The sequence below is a fragment of the Pogoniulus pusillus genome, chromosome 5, assembly GCF_015220805.1.
Source record: "Pogoniulus pusillus isolate bPogPus1 chromosome 5, bPogPus1.pri, whole genome shotgun sequence".
Lineage (NCBI taxonomy): Eukaryota > Metazoa > Chordata > Aves > Piciformes > Lybiidae > Pogoniulus > Pogoniulus pusillus.
Genome location: NC_087268.1, coordinates 19,803,473 through 19,825,657, shown reverse-complemented (window position 1 = coordinate 19,825,657; position 22,185 = coordinate 19,803,473). Strand labels below are relative to the sequence as shown.

Sequence of the window (22,185 nt, the reverse complement as noted above, 5' to 3'; positions counted from 1 at the left end):
TGGAGAATTTGAGGGAAGCAGAGCACTTGCTCAGGACTGCTGCATGTCTGATGTGCTGTGATGCCTCTGATAGGGCTCCTGTACCCTTTGCTCACATTAGAAATCCCTTCTGTTAAGACTCTGGTTTTTATCCTTCATGTAATAATTAGCTCCTTTCATCTTCATTGCCATGGTTAATCCTCCATGTATCTTAGCAAGATCTCTCTTTTCTGCTGCATCACGGGTAACCAACTGTTGAGACTGACTACAAGACAGCCTGCTCTGCTGCTTTGCTCTCGTGTGATTCTCCCAAATTATCCAGAGCCCTTCTTACATGTTCTGGAGATGAACACTAAGTTGTTCATGCTCCTGGCCAGCCCAGCACAATCACAGTCCTATTCTTGTCTGCAGGTTGCCAAACACACTGAAAAGTTAAAACCTCCAGCAGAGATGCTTGGTTGGTGGGGGGCTGGAACTTGTCACTCAGAAGACAGACTTATGCAAAGAGCAGAATTAACATTTATTGTCATGGTGGTGTTTTTTTTTTTTTTAACTTAACAACACAGAACATTGTGAAGGAAGAAGGAAGCATTAAAGATAAGCCATGATTCTTTATTCCCCTCAAGGGCTGGGCAAGTACACTCCATTTCATGCTTTTCTTTCCAAGTCCTGCTCCAAGTGGTTTGTAGGACCCCTGTGCTTTCAGGAAACAGGGCCATTTACACATCATTGGGATGCCAACTAGGAATCAGGGGAAGACCTGGATGGTCAGGGCACCCCTCCATGATGGAGGAGGGTGCAAAGGGGCACTACAGGCCCTTGACATCAGCCTGAACCATTTTATCCAGGACTGATACCCAGCACGGAAGGAGATACAAGGGCATAGACTGGGAACCGAGCTGCTTCAGAACTGGGATTCTCTGGCAGGCCTGCTAATCCTGAATTACAAGACAAAGAGTTTATGTGAATTCAGGCCAGGTGTGCATCAGCTCTGCGATGAGCTGTCCATTCTGTAGGATACTCCTTCTGGTCCTTCATTCCAAGTGGGTTTTCCATCCTTAGATAAGTTTGGCTGTCAGCTCACAAATGCGATAACAACTTGTGAAGCAGAGAATGTTATTCCAGTTACAGTAAGTGCTGGAGTCTGTGCTTCCCTTGACATGAATTGCAGCACATTTTTCAAAAAAGAGTAAATTGGGTTCTCCAGGTTTCCAGAACCTGTAAAACAAAGTCCCTCTGTTGGGAATGGAATTGTGGAAAAGGAAGAGTGAGGTTATTGCGACAAGAAAATGAGTCAAGTTTGCTGATTTACAGGGCAATTGGAGACAGAAACCCCTCTCTGACATGTGCCTGCCTTAAACAGTGCATTAGTCACTTGGACTGAGAGTTGTGAATTCCATCATTCCCCTGGGATACTCACGTGTCTGCCTTCTTGTATGGAGTCTGGTCCACCCACTGCCATTGCCCATTTTCTTGAGTAGATAAGCCTATATAGTACTTGCTTTCATAGGCCTCAGTAAATACTCCTTTTGCCAAACTGGAGAGGAACTCCTGGAAAAAACACAGTGTCCATGAGGGGCAGGGCTGGGCAGGGCTGAACAGAGTGAGACAGGAGGAATTCCTATCGGCTGGGGCTGGAGGCAGAGGGAAGCTGGTGCTGAAGGGATGCAGAAAAAAACATGTCCCCTCCCTTGCAGCACAAGGAGGGTCTCTGAGTCACAGAATCATAGAATCATAGAATCAACCAGGTTGCAAGAGACCTCCAAGATCATCCAGTCCAACCTATCACCCAGCCCTATCCAGTCAAGAAGACCATGGCACTAAGTGCCCCATCTAGGCTTTTCTTGAACACCTCCAGGGACAGCAACTCCACCACCTGCCCATTCCAATGCCAATCACTCTCTCTGGCAACAACTTCCTCCTAACATCCAGCTTACACCTCCCCCGGCACAACTTGAGACTGTGTCCCCTTGTTCTGTTGCTGGTTGCCTGGCACAAGAGACCAATCCCACCTGGCCACAGCCTCCTTTCAGGTAGCTGCAGACAGCAATGAGATCACCCCTGAGCCCCCTCCAAGGCATGGTACTGTGTCACTGGCTGCTGTGTCCTCTCAGCCCTGCACATACCTGCTCTGCTTTGCTGTTGATCACCACCAGGTGGGAGCCCATCTCAGTGCAGTTCTGCTCACTCTCAACCCAGGACATCTTATCAGTGGACAGGTAATAGCGCTTTTCTTGAAAGTGGCTCCAGCCCTTTGGACAGCACATCCAGCTCTTCCCTGTAGGGGGGAAACAAATCCTGCTTTTGAACAAGATACCCTCTCTTTAATCTCTGTGAGCTCAGTGCAGAGTTCCAGGTGTTCAGGGTGATGAGGGGACAGTAGCAGGTCTCTGATGAGGGAAGGCTGAGACACCTGGGGTTCTTTAGCCTGGGTGACAGAAGACTGACGAGATTTTATCAGGGCTTACCAATATCTAAAGAATAGGGATCAAGAGGATGGGGCTGCGCTCTTTTCAGTGGTGCCCAGTGATAAGACGTGAGGCAACAGGCACAAAGTAGAATACAGGAGTTTTCACTTAAACATAATGAAAAAAGTTCCTTTTGAGGGTAGCAGACTATAAGGAAAAACTTCCTTCCTAGCTGGGTGCCGGAACACTGGACCAGGCTGCTTGGAGAGGTTGTGAAGTCTCCTTTGGAGACTTCCAGAAGCTCCCTGGACATTGCAGGCCTGCCCAGCCTGCTCTAGGTGAACCTGCTCTAGCAGGGAGGTTGAACTAGATGACCCTCAGAGGTCATTTCCAACACATACGAGTCCATGATTCTGCATTACAGGAGGAGTTTGAACCACATCTTTAACATATACAGAGAGAAACATTTTCTGCCATACTCCACAAGTAAATATGTCAACAGCCTGACAGGGTAGTCATAAGAGCCCTACCTAATTGCCTTCCATAGAATCATTTTGGTCAGAAAGAACTTTTGAGATCATTAAATTCAACCACTGCCTGACTCTAATATGTTACTCAGCACCACACTTCTGTCTTTGAACCCCTCCAGCCACGGGGACTCAAGCACTACTCTGTTGAGCATATTGCAGTGTCTGAGAACCTTTTCAGTGAAGGTTTCTCTATCTCTTCTGCCATGTCCCTGTTTTTTGGTGAGGGATGCAGTTTCTGCCTTGCCTTTCCTGAAGAATCAAGATGAGAAGTAGTTGGCTCATGTTCTCAGAGGAGAAAATTCCATCAGAGAAGTGTTCTTCGAATGTTGAGGTCTGAACTCATGCTGATTGGCAGAGATGTATGTTAAAGTACTCTGACAGCCTTGCTGCCATTACAATCAGGTTCTTACACTAGCAAGGATTTCCTTCTACCAGGTCACATAGCAGGTTAAAAACCTGTAGAGGACATCACTATCACTTCATGTATAACTGCAGCCCAGCTGCTCTAAACTGTCAGCTGTGCTGACCATGATGCTTCTGTGAACAAGCAGTGAGCAAGCACAGGGAGTGGAGATGGGTTGAACCAGCATGTACAATAGGATGAGACACTTTTAGTGAGATTAGTGACCTGGACTAACAGTTGAGGGGTTGCGTGTGGGCCAGTGAGAGGGGAAGAGCAGTAAAGCTGGTCAAAGGTAGGTCTAGAACAACCAACCTTCTTCTACTGGCTCAGAAGGTATTTCCATAGTATGCTGAATAAAATTCAGCAATGCAGCATTTTCTTTCCTCAGTTCTCCAGCTTCCTTCAAACAATCCAGCTCTATCTGACACTCCAACCTCAGAGGCTGACTGACACCAGAATGCATTTCAATGAAGTTCTTAGTGTTGTTTATAAGAATCTTAGCATCACTCACTTTTTCCTGCAGATACACTGGGAGTGCAGCACCATTCTGGAGCATTCTGGAGCAGAGTCTGGCACTGCCCAGAGTTCTCATGAAGGAAAATAACCGGGAAGAGAGGAAAGAGAAGGAAAGTGCTACCATCACCCTTTTCTCCTTCTTCAAGGGTAATGTGTCATATCCACCACCTTCTGGCTAAGAGCCCCCTGAGAGACTCTATTACATCAACAAGCTCTGAAATGTGCGTTGATGAAGAAGATGAGAAACAGCAGGCCACTTCTCCTACTTGGCAGTCCCTCTTTTGAAGAGGCATTGATCAGGTGAGCTCCTCTCACCTATTTTGGGTGAGAGACTGATTTTCCCAGCTGACATCCTTTGAGAATGGGGTCAGGAAAGGGTAAAATAAGTCATGGGATAAGCTTCCCAAATGTGGAGTATTAATGTAACATTCACTCTTAATCTTCCCAAGTATTGCAGATTTAGAGCACCACTTTTACCCCTACCAAGAAGGGATAGAACTGATGAGTCTGTACTCAAGGGAGTTAAGCAGCACAGAAGAGTGATCACAGGGCTACAGAAGAGTACAGACTCTGTGTGATGCTACAGAAGAGTACAAGCAAAAGATTTCTGTTTCAGTCAGCCCAAGTGTGGATGCAATGTGTCTGAAGCATTTTTATGGATTCTGTCCCCAGCTTGGATGGCCTGCTACCAGTATTTCCAAGGACATCACACTGGCTCCTTGGCTGCAACATAATTACATGGAGTGCTGACAGACCAGGTTAGGAGAACCAACAGCCAACAGCCAGACTTTGAGGAACCTACTCAGATTCCCTCTAACACTAAAGAGACTTTTCAGCTCATGGTGAGAAGGGAGAAACTGACTGGTGTCATCCAGGACTGGTTTATTCAGCCAGGTGGGAAAGTGAGAGGATGAGTGGGAAGGCCCTGCTAGGAAATGAACCTTAGCTGTGCAAGAATCCCTGCTCACTGACTAAGAGAAGCAGGAGAGAGACAGATGAAATGGCTGAGCAAAGGACATTTGCCTGCCGGCAGAGAGATTAGGATAGTAGAAAACTGCTCCCTTCAGCACAGGGAAATTAAAAGACCTTGCAACCCACTGTGGCCTATTGGAAATTCCAGTAAGAGAGACTGGTACTTTCCTGAATGTTCAGTGCAGAGTCTAAGTAAATTAGATCATTGGATGTGAAAGAATAACAATGCTAAAGTCTATATCAGTCATTGGTTTGAGAGGAGGTATAAACAATTCTTTCTTCTTGGCTCTTGGACACTGGATCTGTTTGCTCCTCTCTAACCCCTCCACTAACATTTTGAAGCTAACATGTAAGTTTTGCTGGTTGGGTTCTCTCTGGAGAGAGAGAAGGTGGAAGAAGGTGTTGGCCCCCTCTGGGCTTTGTTTGTCTTGGGAGGAAGACTGAATTTCTGTATCATTTCTAAATTGTATAATTGTCAATACATGCCAATACATTTTGTATGTATGCTTGTAAACTCAGCTTTGCTGTAAAATACAGCTTCATCTTACTCCCAAGCTGTCTGAGCTGGTCTGCTGGTAAATTTACCCAGGGCAGGGGGGGAAAGTTCCCAATCCACCACACTCACCAAGGCACATGGTTACAAAGGCAGTTTTGATGGCAAGGACAAAAACAAGGAAGACCCAGGGGTTCAGCCAGGAGCAGCTCCTCTCTTCTGTTGGGCCTGAAAAACACAAGGCAAGAGTAGGAATGCCCCAACCCAAAGCTGGGGGCATGACAACCCCGGTGACTCTGTAGCTCTGCAACCTGCTGGCACCCTTTTTCCAAGGACTGGGGAACCCCACAGGTGCTGTACCCAGATCCTGCCACTCATCATTGGAAGTGGGTCAAACCACACAGCAGGACAGCACAGGGGCTGCCCCGGACGTGCTCTTTTCTTTCACTTTGTATCACTCTTCCTAAACCACGCTCATTCTCTCTCTTCATCCTGTCACACCTCCTTTCTCCTCAACACATCTCCCTTGTTGACCCCTGCCCTTGTCTTTCTAGACCTCCCTCTTTATCTCTCTTTAGAGCTTCTTTCTTTCAGCTACCTTTTAATTTGGCTCTAAACCCCTAAGCCCTTTTATGTGATAGTGTATGGTCAATCAATGGAACAGCCCAGATCCATGTTTGCGGAGGCAGACACATATAAGATTGTTTGCACACAGAGAATGGGCACCTTGAAGCTCTTGGAAGAATCCTTGCTTGGCTCTCCTTTCAGATGTCAGAGATAGAAGCAGTGACTTCTGTTCAGCTTGGTGCAGCTTATGACAGTAGGACAGCAGCCCTCAGCCCCATCATTTACAGAAAAGATGCTGAAGGGGATAGAGCACCACAGTCTGCCTGGACTCTGATTCACCCTGACTCTGGGAAAAAGCTCATTCTCCTAGCCCAGGCACTCTCTAGTTCCCTCATCTGCTGCTTTGCTCTTGTCCTAAGCCTGGTATGAGGCTGGCCAATGTATGATGACCATTACCTATCCCAACCCTGAATTTTTCCCCACCACCTCCTCCTTTTGCAAGGTGACAGAAATAAAGGTTTTGTGGTTACCTGCAGTTCCAAGACTGACTGTCCCTCGGCAATTCATTATCTCTGCTAGGGTATCACTCTTCTCCAAGAATCCACATTACCACTCTGGCCACAAATGCAGCCTTCCTCCTGTGCAGAAGACTGCACTAGGGCGATTCCCACACTCCTGAGGAGCCTCTATGGTCTCTAATCTGCTATGCAGAAAAAGTGGTGTCTTGGGTGTTCCCCACATGAAGATGGGGAAATTTTAATGATTTCTCTGCCAGAACATTTCACAAGATGTTTGTTGCAACACAGAAAATCATAGAGGCAAAAGAAATCAGAGCAAGAGTAGCATTGTTCCAGGTCAGACCACCTCCTTTTGCACATAGTCATGTGGCTTCACAGGGCATGTGATAAGCTTCACACTGAGCTTATCTCTCTGGTGTTTGTTCTCATTGGAACAGGCTGCTCAGGGTGGAGTCACCATCCCTGGAAGTATTCAAAAACATGTAGATGGCACTTTGGGACGCTGTGGCATTGGGTTGACACTTGGACTTGATGATCTTAGACATCTTTTCCAACCTTTTCTGGTGACTACATGTGTGAAAATGCTTACACTGTTGGCATTTGCTAGAAAAGGACCAAACCCATTCACAACATCCTGCAAAAAAGGAGTGAAAAAATGCCAGGAAAGCCTGTCTGTGCCTAAGTCTGGCCAAGTCCCTATGTGAAGCCTGAGCCCAGTAACACAGAGCACAAAAATTACTTGTCAGCAGTGGTTTCCACTGATTATTCAGGAGCAGAGGATGGAACTCTGAATGAAGAGTTGCACATGACCTGTCACTATGGAGCTGGAGATCCGAGGTGATCACACTAGATGGTGGAAGAATCCCAGATCCTCAAGTTTTACTTGGTCATGACTACAAAAGGCATAGCCATATGTGATGGTTCCAGCACTGCTCAAGATGACTTAATTTGAAACCTGCAGGACAATGTATCCCTAAGGATAAAAAAATCACTGGTGGATCTCATTGTACTCTGAAAGGACATGGGTGGGTATGGAGAAATGGAATAGCTAACACAGTAGCACCAGCATATCAGTTGAAGTCCCAAAAAACCAGGGCACAAAATAGGTTACAAATGAGAACAAGCCTAAATTTATGTAGAAAACCTCCTCTGAACACAATTTTTCATATGCAACAGCCTGTGTGTAGGGTTGAATAATCCAATAGCTCTGTTGCGTCAGAAAGATGGTCCATGAATGTGCTTGCTGATAGTGCTGCAGAAGGCATGAGCTATTACAAAGGCATCTCAGCTACTGCGTTCATGGCACAGTGAGAAGTTCTCAAGTGGTATTTGAAAAAGTTTCCAGCTGTCATGCTGGAGAATAGAATAGAATTGAACCACATATGAGCAAGAATGAGACTGCTTTGTATTTGTTATGGCCATAGAGATACTTGCCTTTGCACCTATGACAGGGGAGCTGACTTTTGCTGATCAGCATGGAGAGTCCAGAGAAGGGCAACAAAGGACTTGGAGAACAGATCTTGTGAGGAGTGGCTGAAGGAACTGGGGTTGTTTATTCTGCAGAAAACAAGGCTGAAGGGATACTTTGTTGCTCTCTACAACTGCTTCAAAGGAGGCCATGAAAATAATCAGGGAGTTGGAACACCTCTGCTATGAAGACAGGTTGAGAGAGCTGGGGTTGTTCAGCCTGGAAAGAGGAGGATCCAGGGAGCCTTAATAGCAGCCTTCCAGTACCTGAAGGGGGCTGACAAGAAGGATGTAGAGAGACTGTTCACAAAGGCCTGTGGTGATGGGACAAGGGGCAATAGTGTCAAACTAGAGAAGAGTAGATTGGATGTCAGGAACAGGTTTTTTACTATGAGGGTAGTGGAACACTGGAACAGGTGGTTGGGGCCTCATCCCTGGAGATATTCAAGGTGAGGCTCAACAGGTCTTTGGGCAACCTGATCTAGTTGAGGGTGCCCCTGCTCACTGCAGAGGGGTTTGGACTAGATGACCTTTGGAGGTCCTTCCAACCCAGATGATTCTGTGATTCTGTGAGGTTGTAGTGAGGTGGATGTTGGTCTCCTCTCCCTAGTAACAAGTGACAGGATGAGGGGAGGTGGCCTTAAGTTCTACAAGGGGAGGTTTAGGTTGGATAGCAGAAGTAACTTCTTGACTGAAAGGGTTCTCAAACACCAGAATATGCTCCCCAAGGAGGTGGCTGAATCCCCATCCCTGGAAGTGTTTAAAAAAAGCAGAGGTGTGGTGCTGAAGGACATGGTTCAGCAACAGACTGGATAAAGTTACGTAATGGTTGTATTGAATGATCTTAAAAGTCTTTTCCAACCAAAATAATTCTAGAGAGGGTGCAAAAGTGTCAGAAGGAAAGTGTGCTGAGTCCATGTGGTTTAGATCTAATCAAGATTGACCCATGGAGTTTACTGGTTTGTTCGTGACATGATTCACAGATGCAACATGATCTGTCTACTCAGGATTAGGATCAGCAATCCAACAAAGCACAAAATGCCTACAAATGTCTAAATGTTGTGATGTAATTACTTCCCCAAAGCTCTAACCCCCTATCCATATGCATTCACATGGTTACTTTTGCAACCTCGTTCTCCCACAGCTGCTACAGGAAGTGCAGGCTGTAAGAGCACATCTTCTTTTCTGCCAGCCAGCTCTGTCCTTCAAGGGCTGGGCATCTTCAGCTAGCATTTCTACTGCAGGCTTAACCCCCCCTCTACTGTCTTGGCTCTTTTCTGGTGGAGGGAAGAAAGTAAATCTGCTCCTTGTTATTCTTGTGTGCTGAGAACTATCACAGAGTCCTGCACACCAAGTACATTGGTGGGAACATTTTTAAGATGCCAAAGATGTCCTCTCTGGGCAGACCTGAGTCCAGTTCCTGTGGCAGGAACTGTGCCATTAGCTTGAAGAAGAAGAGACATTCACTTGCAGGGCTGGAGGGTATGCTGTCATACATCATCATTCTTGAAATGACAGTGCATAAGGCCAAGCAGGACCTGGCTCTAGGAGAGCTCAGCTTCTGCATTTTTCAGGAAGAAAGTCTCACTCCAGGACTCCTGTGCAAGAAGAACTCTAAAGGAGCCATTCTCTAAGGTGACAGGATGCAGCCAAATCAGCAAGGTGGGCCATCACTGGGTTTTTTCTGATTCCTGTCTAGTTTTCCAAGATCTGATTAAAAGGAGGCAGAGCATAGGCTATTTTCATCCCTCTAATTCAAGAACAGGGATACAGAGGACTTGAGGCCAGCTACCCTCCAGCTGTAAAAGAGATATTGGCAGCATATGGAGATGGAGCTGCATTGGAATTGGTTGGTGTCCTGGGTTAACAGCCCACTCTCACAAGCCCCTTTCTTCCCACACAGATAGGAGGGACAGTAGCACAAAAAACCCTGTGGGTCAAGATAAGGAGTTTAATGAGATGATGCAATGCACAATTACCTTAGCCTACTAGCAAAAGAGCATAAGCAGCAGCAGAAGTCAGCAAGACCCTCAACCCCTGACCTGGAGCCAGACAAATGGAAAAGACCCACACCCCAAACCTGGAAACTGAAAGCATCAACCAGAACAGGAGGCCTCTCCTGTTACAATCTGAACTTCAAGCCCCATGATACTTTGTTCCAGACACCCCTTTCATTTTGAAGATGACATGGTATTGAATATCATCAGCTGATTCAACTAAATCCATGACAAAGACATATGAAATCAGTTTGCAGAGATGAAAGACATCCATCTGGCTTTAGATAATGCTGAGAGGAAGAAGCGCCAGTGCTCTACCTCTAAGCTGGCTCACGGATGGTGGTGAACACTCTGTGGAGGTAGCTGTAACAACTGAAGCAAAGCAACTGGCAGTGCAGAGATAAACTCATCTGGACAGCCGAACTGTGGCAAGATATTGCTGCAGAGGTACAGAACCTGGTGATGGTGAAAGGACACCATGTGTATGCCCGTGTAGCTAAGGTTTGAGCCACTGAACAAAGCCAACCAGCAAGTGGATTGAGCTGCTTAGATCGAAGTGGCTCAGATGGACTTGGTCTGGCAGCATAAGGGTGAATTATTTATAGCTTGGTGGGCACATGACACCTCAGGTCATCAAGGAAAAGATGCAACATGCTTGAGATTGAGGGGTGGGCTTAACCGCGGACATTGTCATGCAGGTTGTCCATGAACATGAAGCACAGGCTGCAATCAAGCAGCTGAAAGATAAATATAGGAAAACCTGGCAGACTGATTACATCACACTGCCACACACACACACACCACGGCAAGTGCCTTGTGCTCACAATGGTGGAATTAACCACTGCATAACTGGAAACATATCCAATGCCCCACCCCATGGCCCAAAACACAATCCTGAGTCTTGAAAATCAAGTGTTATGGCAATGTAGCACCCCAGAAAGAATTGCCGGACAGTGGGGACTCATTTTCTAAACAGCTTGCTACACACTTGGGCTGAGAAGCATGGTGTGGAGTGGGTGTAGAACTTCCTCATATTTCACTGGACCTGGACAAGCTGGAGAGGTGGGCTCAGGTGAACCTCATGACATTCAACAAGAGCAAGGACAGGGCTCTGCGCCTGGGCAGGCACAATCCTTGCTATCAATGCAGACCTCACTATCAGTGCAGCCCAGAAGGCCAGTCACATCCTGGGCTGCATCAAATGAAGCATTGCCAGCAGATCCAGAGAGGTGACTCTGCCACTTTACTTTGCTCTGGTGAGACCTCACTTGGAGTACTGCGTCCTGTTCTGGAGTCCTCAATATAGGAAGGACATGAACCTGATGGAGCAGGTCCAGAGGAGTGCAACAAAAATGATCAGGGGGTTGGAGCACAGGCTGAGGGAGATGGGGTTATTCAGCCTGGAAAAGAGGAGGTTCCAGGGAGACGTAATAGCAGCATCCCAATACCTGAAGGGAGCCTATAAGGATGGAGAGAGATTGTTTACAAAGGCCCGTGGTGATAGGACAAGGGGCAATGGCTTCAAACTAGAGAAGAGCAGATTTAGATTGGATGTTAGAAATAGGTTCTTTACTACGAAGGCGGTGGAACACTGGAGCAGGTTGTACAGGGAGGTGGTTGGGATCCTATCCATGGAGATATTTAAGGTGAGGCTTGACAGGTCTCTGGGCAACCTGATCTAGTTGAGGGTGCCCCTGCTCACTGCAGAGAGGTTTGGACTAGATGACCTTTGGAGGTCCTTTTCAACTCAGACCATTCTATGGTTCTGCAGTGCACACAAAGAATGTATTAGGGAAGGCAGTTTGGGCTAGTCCTGCTTCAGGCAACAGCAAAGTTATCCATGGTATTGCTTTTGCTTAAGGACTTTGGTGCACCTGGTGGATGATGTAGGAGGATGGAGAAATCTGATATGTAGCTCAAGGAGATTTTGTTTTGGGTAAGAACTTGTTTTATGCATCACTACATTAGTATTATTTTAATTCCTGTTGTTTCTCCTCTCTTGGTGGTGTTCTGTTGAACTCAGCTCACCGGGGTTTGCCATTTTTTTTTCTCCTCCCCCCACCTTGTGATTCTCCTTCCCATTTCATTGGGTGAGGGTGACAGGTCAGTGAGCAAGTGTATGCATGGAGCTCAGTTGCTGACTGGGGTACCATTCTATGGTTCTTCGATTATACAAAATGCAGCTTAGAAATGCAGAGAGAGATACACAGCACAGAGCCTTCTTCATTAGTCTAACACTGTATTTTATCTTGTCTAAGAATAAAGTATTGGTTCAGCAAAACCAGTGCAACTAGCTGACATTCTCTGTGGGACTCAGCAAAAAGCAGACATCTCTGCTCAAGAACACGAAGGAAATTGTAGCTCTGAAAATCTTTCTTCCATTCTGGTGTCTTCTTCCTGGAGAACTCAACATCTTTTCAGCTAGTGACTGCTGAACCTACTCAGAGAGAACAGAACCCAAGAGCCCAGGACATGTTTTGATTACTATGTGCCTCCATGCGTTACCTGAGCAATTATATGCGCTGGTGATGCTGGACACAGGGTAATATGACTTCCACTTGCATTGTTCCACCCAGCAGAGTGAAGGTGCAGGCTCCAGGCCCTCTACCCTACCCAACACAGCTCTGCACACTGCTCATCTTAATTTTCCTCAGGGTGAGGGTACCTCCATCACACAGTTACTGCTGCAGCTTCACAAATTCGATGATGCTTTGAGCACCTGATATCATTCCAGTTGTTGGGTAGACTTGAAACCCTATGGATTACAATGCACTTCTCATCATCTGTATTACTTGGTTCGCCTTCCCTCCAGAACCTGAGACAGAGACAGGCATTAGTCTTCAATGTACCCTGTAGGGTGCTGCTGGGAAAGGCCACAGCAGGATGCGAGGCTCGAAGGAGAGAGAGTAAAAGTCCAGGTGCTAATTTGTAAACAGACGCAGTGCCCTTCCTCCTCCTCTGATAACCCACTGGCACCAGTCTTATGTGGAAACCTGCCTTCTTCCTACAGCAAACATAACGGGGCCCTGCTCAGTACTGGCTGGGGGAGCTGCCCACTGCCACTCACTCCATGCCTTTCACAAGCAGCAAAGGCATGTTTCTGCCTCCAGGGCAGGTTTGTCCTCCATAAGTAGACACAGCAAGGCACAGCAAGAGATGCGCTCCATCTCTTTCACAGTGTCACAGCACTGGCATACCCATGCATATATGTGCATGGTAGGGACAATACAGATGTCAGACAAAGTTGGACATCTCTGGAGGATTCTCCCTGCTGGCAAGATACAGCTTCGTCTGTGACTATAGCATCGATGGCCACATCACAGGTAGATAATTAATAACGGATGCACAGACAAACCTCATTGTGAACCTCATGTCCCACACAGCCCTCTCCTGCTCCATGACTGACATATCACAAGAGGCCCCATTACTCTCATGCACCACACACCCTTCCACCTCCTGTACTTTCTCACACTACCAGGGGCCACAACATGGACTCTCCATTTAGGGATACTCACGCTGCTGTCTCATTAAATGGAGTCTGGTCCACCCACTGCCACTCTCCCACCTCCTCTGCTTTCAGACCGATGTAGTAATTTTCTCCATTTATATTTTTTTTTACTTCCTTAGAGAGGAAATTCTGGAAATCAAAGAGAGTGCAATACCCATGAGGTGCAGGACTGAGCTGTGGGAGGCAGCAGGAATTCCTCATGGGGTGGGGCTGGTGGTGGCAGAGGGAAGCTGGTACTGAGGTGATACAGAAAAGACATATCATAGGATTATAGAATTGTTTCAGTTAGAAAGACCTCTGAGATTATAGAGTCTGACTGTTGACCTAAGACCACCGTGGACATTAAACCACATTCTGAAGTGCCATGTCCACCTGTTTCTTGAAGATTTCTGGGGATGGTAGCTCTGGTCAACCTATTCCAGTGCCTGGCCACTCCAATCTTTCCTAATATCCAATATAAACCTCCCCTGGTAAAACTTGAAGGCATTTTCTCCTGTCTCATCACTTGTTACTAGGGAAAAGAGACTGACCTCCACCTCACTACTACCTCCTTTTAGGTAGTTGTAGAAAGCAGTGATGTTTCCCCTCAGCCTCCTCTTCTACAGACTAAACAATCAGGCACTCCTCATAAGACTTGTTTTCTAGACCCTTCAGCTTTGTTGTCCTACTCTGGATGTGCTGTAGTAACTTATCTTTCTTGTAGTGAGGGGCTCAAAACTGAACGTGATATTCAGATATGGGTGGCCTCACCAGTGCTTAGTACAGGGGCACTATCACTTCCCTCCTGCTGGCCATACTGTTCCTGGTACAGGCTGGGATACCATTAGCTGCCTTGGCCACCTGAGTACACTGCTGGCTCACATTCAGACAGCTGTCAACCAGCTTTCTGCCAGGAAACTTTCAGGCCACTCTGTCCCAAGCCTGGAGCGTTGCATAGGGTTGTTGTGACCCAAGTGCAGGACCTGGCACTTGAATTTGTTAAACATCATACTACCGATCTCATTTTACCAATCCAGCCTACCCAGATCCCTTTGCAGAGCCTTCCTACCCTCAAGCAGATCATCACTCCCACCCAGTTTAATGTCATCTGCAAACTTGCTGAGGGTGCACTCAATCCCCTCATCCAGATAATTCATAATAAGGAGAAGTGGCCCCAGTACTGAGCCCTGGAGAACACCAGTAATGACCACTGCCAACTGGATTTAAGTCCATCCACCACCACCCCTGCTCCCATCTCCTCTGCCTTGCAGCACAAGGAGGGGCTCGGAGTCCCCTCCAAGGCATGGCACTGTGTCGCTGGCTGCTGTGTCCTTCTCTCAGCCCTGCACATACCTGCTCTGCTTTGCTGTTGATCACCACCAGGTGGGAGCCCATCCCAGTGCAGTTCTGCCCACTCTCGACCCAGGACAATGCATCAGTGGACAGGTAATAGCAGCTTCCCTGAAAGAGTTTCCAGTCCTTCGGGCAGCACGTCCAGCCTTGCTCTGTGTGGGAAGAGACCACACTGATGAATGTTAATAAGCAGAGTGATTCCAGGGGTGATGCTCATGTTCCCCCTAAAACACTTTCCCTCACAAGAAGTGCTTGAAAAAACAGCAGAGCTATTTCTTCCCATTGCTTTGGGGTATGACCCAAAGCTGTGAGTGTACAAATCGATTATGATCTTCTAACATGATATCAGGTCTTTTGGTGATTTAGTTTGACTTCTCCTTTCACAGTTTCCTTCAAGCCTTTAGCCCTAGGGAACAAGACCTATTGCTGCCTTCCCTGACCAAAGGTAAAGTTAACCTTTTCTCTGCCATCTGATGTTACATCTTTTGTCTTGTCAGCGCTCACAGACATCCTTAGGACATTGTTAACATGGCCCTCTCCTCCCCCTAAGCTGTTAGCAGGAAATCCTTCCCACTTCTGGAGTCTGCCTCTCAGGAGTTTGCTCCCACTGTTACTTGCTGTCAGAGCAGACCCCAGAATTCATTGTCTGCATCCTAAAGACCTCCTGCACCCTTGCCAGCACTACTGACCTTTGCTTTGTGCCATTGTTGAGCTGCATCGCCACTCCCTGAATTTCTGCTGCAAGGCTGTGGGCTGATCACGGCTATGGGAGAAGGGAACAACTGGAAAGGGAGAAGAAAGGCAGTGGAATTACACCTTTCTCTTGTCTCCTGACACGCCATCTCTGGGCTTCACTCATATTTCCCCCCCAAGCACTGTCCCAGCATTGCATCTTCTCCAGCTGCCTCTCTGTTTCACAAGGGGTAGCTGCCATCCTCTCAGTGAAAGGAAGAAGCATTTCTGCTCCCAGCATCCCATAGCTGTCTGCAAGGATTCCTGTGCCCACTGACTGACAAGATCTAGCCAGGATGACCTGCACAACAAGGCTAGACATGCCCGTGACCCACCCAAACACCACCTAATGGTCATAGCCAGCCTGTAGTTTGTCAACAGCACCAAGAAGCTGCCCTCAGATCCCCTCTGATGCTGTGGAGCTAAAGGTGTGGGGTTAGTAGATTCCTGGTCCACAGCTCTGAGAAAACTGGCCCAAACAAGTGGTATGGCTCCTCCCAAACAGAAAAAAAGGTAGTCTTCCACATCAGAGAGTAGAGGGATGACAGGAAGGACATCACACTGAGTACATGCCAGAAAAGATGGGACTGATTCTACCCAACCACAGGCATTTACCATGTAAACACCTAAAGCCAAGCTGCCTGACTAGATCTCTTTACAACCAATGGGTAAAAAGCAGCTCTTCGGTGGCAGTTTCTCACTTCCTAATCTGGACATCCACGGTAGTTTGGATGAGTAACACATAAGATGAGCCTGTTTCATCAGCCACAGGCTGTCCTGGTGAGGGTAATCGCATACAGCTAGAACTGATGAAACTGAGGTCGAAAGTGAATGCCTAAGACTTATTAGCTGCTGTATGCAGAATAATACAGTGCTAGTGGCAGGTGTCAGCAGCTCACATTCACTATCCAAAGGACTTACTGCTAACTCAGATACTCAGGGATATTGATTAGAGGCTGATTGGCATGTGCTAAGTAATAGAGACATCTATTTTTATCAACTATTTAATGTAGAAATATGGTTACTAGTGAGGAGCGCAGTGGAATCATAGTGGCTTCTGCACCCAAGCAGTGAGTACTTATAATGGAGGAAGGCTCAGAAGAGATGGGCAAGAGTGGTGTGTGCATAGAAAGGTGACCTTATCTCAGCACAAAAGGGGCCAAAGACCTGTGTTCTAGTTCAGCTGAATGAAGTAGTTGTGTCAGCTGAATGAATTGATCAGCTGTATGACCATTCATTCTGCTAAAGATCAAAAAGAGGACAGTGTCTTCCCAAGTCAGCCAGACCAGCATTGTCCAAGTGTATACATCGCTTAGCTCAAAACTCTGCAAAACACTGAGTGACTGACAAAAGGATCTCTGAAGAAAACAGTAGGCCTGAGCTGGCTTTAACCCACATATTCCTTCTTGAGCTCTGGGGACACCGAATGTCTTGATGTGTCCTTGAGGAGGCTCAAGAGTGACCTCATTGCTGTCTACAACTACCTGAAAGGAGGCTGTGGCCAGATGGGGGTCGGTCTCTTCCGCCAGGCAACCAGCAACAGAACAAGGGGACACAGTCTCAAGTTGCGCCGGGGGAGGTATAAGCTGGGTGTTAGGAGGAAGTTGTTGCCAGAGAGAGTGATTGGCATTGGAATGGGCTGCCCAGGGAGGTGGTGGAATTGCTGTCCCTGAAGGTGTTCAAGAAAAGCCTGGATGGGGCACTTAGTGCCATGGTATAGTTGATTGGATAGGGCTGGGTGCTAGGTTGGACTGGATGAGCTTGGAGGTCTCTTCCAATCTGGTTGATTCTATGATTCTATGTCAAGCGTACTGGAGAGGCTGATATGAGAGCCACATTTGTATTAAGATTCCACTCTGTGTTGCAACTGCTACCCTCTGCTAAGTGCAATTTGTCCTTGTGCTTTCATTTAAATAGGTGGCTGTATCCTCCACTAAATCAAAGTCCTACTTAACATAAGTGTATTTATCATTAAGATTAAAACACATGGACAGAGAGTGTCAGACTCTAACAGCCCATTCTAGACCTCCTCACACGGTTGCATTTAAGAGTCCTGTGACATATACAAGAGCTCAGTAATACAAACTTCTGGGACTTGGAGACTAATGACAAAAGGAAAGGCGGTACTTTATCCAGACCACCTCTCCCAGAATCCATGATTTTTATTGGCAATTTCTGCAAACATGCCATAAATGATTGCTAACAGAAAATGATAAGGAAGCGGTAGTTGCAATCTCCACAAACTACACGTGCAAGAATATTATTTTAACAAATTATTTGAGTGTACTGCAGTTAACACTAAAAAGGTGTGAGAAGTCTGCACCAGGCAGTTAATCCTGGAGATGCCAGTAGTGTGAAAAGTATTTTTTTCCACTAGATGACAAAGTTTGAGCTATCACCTCAGAGAGCTCAAGTGCATCTCTCTTGTGCTCTTAGCTCCATTTATTTCACACTTTGCTGAATGTAATAAAGTTCTTTCTATGTGGTATGAAGGTAGACAATTGTTCCACAGTTTCAAAGAGGCCATGCAAGTTGGGTATATGCAGTCTGGGAACACTGAAAAGGCCAGGGTAAACAGGTGAAGATTTGGGAGATGTATGCAGACATATAGAAGCTCCATATAGAAGGACCTTGGAATCCTGATGGACAGTCAGCTACCCATAGGACAGCAATGTGCCCTTGTGGCCAAGGCCAACAGTATTCTGAGGTACACTGAGAAGAGTGTAGGCAGCAGGTCGAGGGAGGTTCTTCTACTCCTCTACTCTGCCCTAATGAGATCATATCTAGAGTAATGTGTCCAGTTCTGGGCTTCTGAGTTCAACGGATACAGAGAAATACTGGCAAGAGTCCAGCAGAGGATGATGAGGATGATTAAGGGAATAGAACTTTCCTCTTATGAAGAAAGCCTGAGAGACCTGGAGCTGTTTAGTCTGAAGAAGAGAAGGCTGAGAGGATCTTATTAATGTTTACAAATATCTGAAAGGTGGATGTCAAGAAAGGGCCTGTCTCATTTCAGTGGTGCTCTGCGATAGGACCTGGGGCAACAGGCGCAAACTGAAACACAGAAAAGTTCACTTCAAGATGAAGAAAAACTTCTTTAACGTGGGGGTGATGGAGAACTGGAACATGAAGTCTCCTTCTCTAAAGACTTTAAAAACCCACCTAGACATGTTCCTGTGTGGCCTGTCTGAGGTGAACTTGCTTTGGCAGTGGCCTGGAGGTCCCTTCCAACTCCTAGCATTCCAGGATTCTAGATACAAAATTGGGGCAGAACAGCTTGAGACTTTACAGAAAGCCCAAACAACCCTGAAGTGCTGAAGATAGATATGCTTCAAGTAGAGTGACTAGAGACCTCCAAAAGCCCCTTTCCACCCAACTTTTCCCATTATTCTAAGACAGAGGATGGATATAACAGATCCATCTAGCATAATGCGGTGGTTGTCCTAGCTCCACATACCAGTTGGCCAAAATATATGGTTTGGCTGGGCATACAAGAGAGAAGTTTGTGTCATGTCACAACTGTACCCTTAAATCTCCAATGTTTAAGCAGCCAGGAAATATTCTGGTTCTAAATGTATCTTTCCAATGTTCAACATTAAAGTTTTCTGAGCCCGAATATTGATGCTTACATCCTTTCTCTGGACAAGAGTGTTTCTGAGTAAAAGCTCCCTCCTGGGCACTCCAGGCTCTGATTTCTCTGCTTTACTCCCAGCACTTCCCCCAGACCTCTCTCCTACAAGCAGCTTGCACATACTCACCACAAAGAGCAATAGCAAGGCCAATGCACACCAAGAGGAGCAGCAATGAGATCAGCCATGGGAGCCAAGGTGGGTATTTCTGAGGATGGTGCTCACACATCTTTGTCTCAGGAGGTACTAAAAGTGAGAGAACACACCAAAAAACACCACAGTCTGCTATGCTTCAGCCAGCCCTCACACCAAGCATGTAGAGCTCAAGGGAGAGCCATTCCTAAAAAATGCAATTTCAGATCTCATTTGAAACAGTTTGGGAGAGGGGCAGATAAGGATAGAGCAGGGAGCCTCTGTGGTTTCTGGAAAGGTCAGGTTCAGTGCTAATGTTCCCTGCACAGCTGGTGGACTAGCACAGCCTCAAAATCCAGAGTGAAACCATGTATTTCTAGACTGAGCCCAAAGCTGCCAAATACAACAATGCTCTGTCTGTGATACTTCAGACATTCATATGAAGATTTCATGTTTGCAACCAAGGGTCTAAGGGAGCTCAAAAACATTCCTTAATGCTCACTTGAAACCTACTGTTGTGCCTCCATTAGTCACCCTTGTTCACGTTCCAACACAAACCACATAAAGATTCCCACATCTTCTTTTGTAGACCTTCCTTGACCCTCTTACTTCAAAACTCCTCCAGTCTCCTGCTTGTCTAGAGGCCAACTTTTTATTCTTACCAATTTGTCAAGACTAGGTGGGAAAGAGAGCCTCAGAAGGAAAAAAATTGTTTCCTGTTCATCAGTTCCCCTCCTTCCAGTCCACATTGCCCTGAGTAAAGCATTCGTTCCTTACCTTTGACCACTGCAGCTGGTGATGCATTCTTGAACTTTACCTCCGCATAGGTGATTTCTGATGCCATTTAATCACGGTGTGATCAGTGTCCCTCTCCTTAATTTTGCCACATAATAGGTAGGCCTTTTAGGTCCCTGGTTCCAGAGGGAGACGTCAATAAGTTACCGAAACTTTTCCATCTGTTTTTTGAGCCTTTGTCTGTCAAAGAAGGCTGCGCTGGAAGCCCTGACAATAACTTGGAAATTCCTGAGATCTCAGAAATGCTCTGAAGAGGAAATCAGCCCTGGCACTATGAAAACTTCTGACAGAGGAAAGAAAAACGAGAACCTAACAACTCAAAAGGAAGCTGCACCCCTTCTGCTTCACATCATCTTCTCAGCTTACGTGTTTCCTTTTTAAAAACCTCTTGGTTCTGTCTTTTTTTAACTCTTCTCTTCTTCCCTTATCATCCTGCTTTTTGTTCCGCTAGTAACGTTACCACTGCTCTTCAATTTGCAGGAGCAGGTCTTGGACCAGTCTAACCCTGAGCACTGCCCAATACAAAGTGCATTCTTCCCTCATATGTCTCTTGTGACTGCATTGCTCATGCTATGTCTCATCCTGTGAAGTCAGACCCAGACAACACTAGAACAAATCTCAGACAAGGAACTGTTCCCGCCTAAGTGAGACTAAAGAGTTGCAGCCTTAGGCAGAGGAATAGAAATAATCAGAAGTTTGATGTATCCAAGAAGAAAAAGAGAAGGATGAGGCCAGGGTCAGGGAGGAGAACAAGCAAAGTGGAATAAAAAAAAAAAAAAAAAAAAGAGTTGGTGATTTGAGAAATTATTGGGAAAAGCATGCACAGAGTGATACCTTTCTATCAAAATCTGATTTACAGCCTGCAGAAGTTCAGAGCAGGGCTGGCTTCAGGGACTGAGGCTCCATTTCTGAGACTAGAAAGGACTGGTTTATATTTTTTGCTCCAAAAACCATCGTTCATCTTCCTTTTCTGCTTTCTGGTAAAGGTCTCTGCTATTATCTGGGGCAGATGACAAAAGAAGACAATTAAGGGAAATAGCTACTGAGATACATAGTGAGTCAGATTCTGAGAAGAAATGTCAGTGAGTCAGGGTACCCTGAAGAAAAAGAGAGAGAAGGGTTTGGTCAGCTGATAGGACACAGGAATCAGAATGCGTTGGGTTGGGCAGGATCATTAAAGATCATAGAAATCAATTAGTCATTGAATACAAAATTGGAAGGGACCTCAAATATCATAGAATCATACAATGGTCTGGGTTGGAAGGGATCTTAAAGATCATCTCATTACAACTAGACCAGGTTGCTCAAGGCCACTTCTGTCCTGGCTTTGAATACTTCCAGGATTGAAGCTTCCACAGTATGTTCCAGTGCCTCACCACTCTCATGAGGAAGAATTTCTTCCTAACATCTAATCCCAATCTAGCTTCTTCTAGTATGAAGCCATAACCCCTGTAGCCCACTGGAAGGCTGTTATAAGGTCTCCCTGAAGCCTTCTCTTCTTCAGGCTGAACAACCCAAATTCTCTCAATCTTCTTAAGAGAGGTGCTCTAGCCCTCTGATTATCTTTGTGTCCTCCTCTGGACACACTTTAACTGCTCCATGTCCTTCTTGTGTTGGGACCCCAGATCTGGGTACAGTACTCTAGGTGGGGTCTCACAAGAGTGGAGAAAAGAGGGAGAATCTCATCCTTGTACCTGCTGGCCACACTTCTTTTGATGCAGCCCAGGATTTAGTTGATTTTCCAGGTAGAAAGTGCACATTACTGGCTCATACTGCCCAGGGAAGTGGTTGGTGTCCCATCCCTGGAGATGTCCAAGATGAGGCTCTGACCTAGTTGAGAATGTCCCTGTTTACTGCAGAGGCAGTTGGACTAAATAACCTTTATATGTTAGAATCATAGAATCAAACAGGTTGGAAGAGACCTCCAAGATCATCCAGTCACTTCCAACCCGGACTATTCTATGATTCTATGTTGAGCTTTTCATCGGCTAGCATCCCTAGGGCTGCTGTTATTGATCTCAAACTGTTTCCCTCCACATCCTCATGTCCTCTTCATGAACCTACGGGGAGTGCATCAAAGCCTTGTCAGAGGGAGGTTTTGGGCCGAGCAGCACTGGCTAGGCTGTCCCGCCAGATGGCGCTCAACAGTAGCACAAAGCTCCCAGGCCCTCCGGAGCTTCTCTCATCTTGCAGTTCTGTCAAGCTGC

General features: G+C 46.4%; 1 protein-coding gene across 2 annotated transcripts; it reads right to left on the bottom strand.

The window, feature by feature from the left end:
- Positions 1-575: 575 nt before the first annotated feature.
- On the bottom strand, positions 576-20,219 carry LOC135175380 (C-type lectin domain family 6 member A-like). 2 transcript variants are annotated; one of them, XM_064143426.1, is made up of 6 exons: positions 19,961-20,219; positions 19,181-19,297; positions 15,380-15,472; positions 14,691-14,842; positions 1,400-1,530; positions 576-1,197 (listed from the first exon to the last, which is right to left on the bottom strand). In XM_064143426.1, the coding sequence occupies exons 1-6, from the start codon at positions 20,025-20,027 to the stop codon at positions 1,038-1,040; spliced, it is 720 nt and encodes a 239-aa protein (XP_063999496.1). In that variant the 5' UTR covers positions 20,028-20,219; the 3' UTR covers positions 576-1,037. The 2 variants fall into 2 exon arrangements, with proteins under 2 accessions (XP_063999496.1, XP_063999497.1); XM_064143427.1 differs by lacking the exons at positions 576-1,197; positions 1,400-1,530 and adding exons at positions 12,070-12,665; positions 13,366-13,487.
- Between the last annotated feature and the right edge of the window lie 1,966 nt (positions 20,220-22,185).

Excerpts from the sequence above, each read along its gene's own strand:
- LOC135175380 (XM_064143426.1), bottom strand. The coding sequence starts at position 20,027 with ATGGCATCAGAAATCACCTATGCGGAGGTAAAGTTCAAGAATGCATCA. Across the intron at positions 15,473-19,180 it reads CCTTGCTATTGCTCTTTGTG|TTGTTCCCTTCTCCCATAGC; the intron begins GTGAGTATGTGC and ends CTCCCTTTCCAG. Across the intron at positions 14,843-15,379 it reads AACAATGGCACAAAGCAAAG|AGCAAGGCTGGACGTGCTGC; the intron begins GTCAGTAGTGCT and ends CTTCCCACACAG.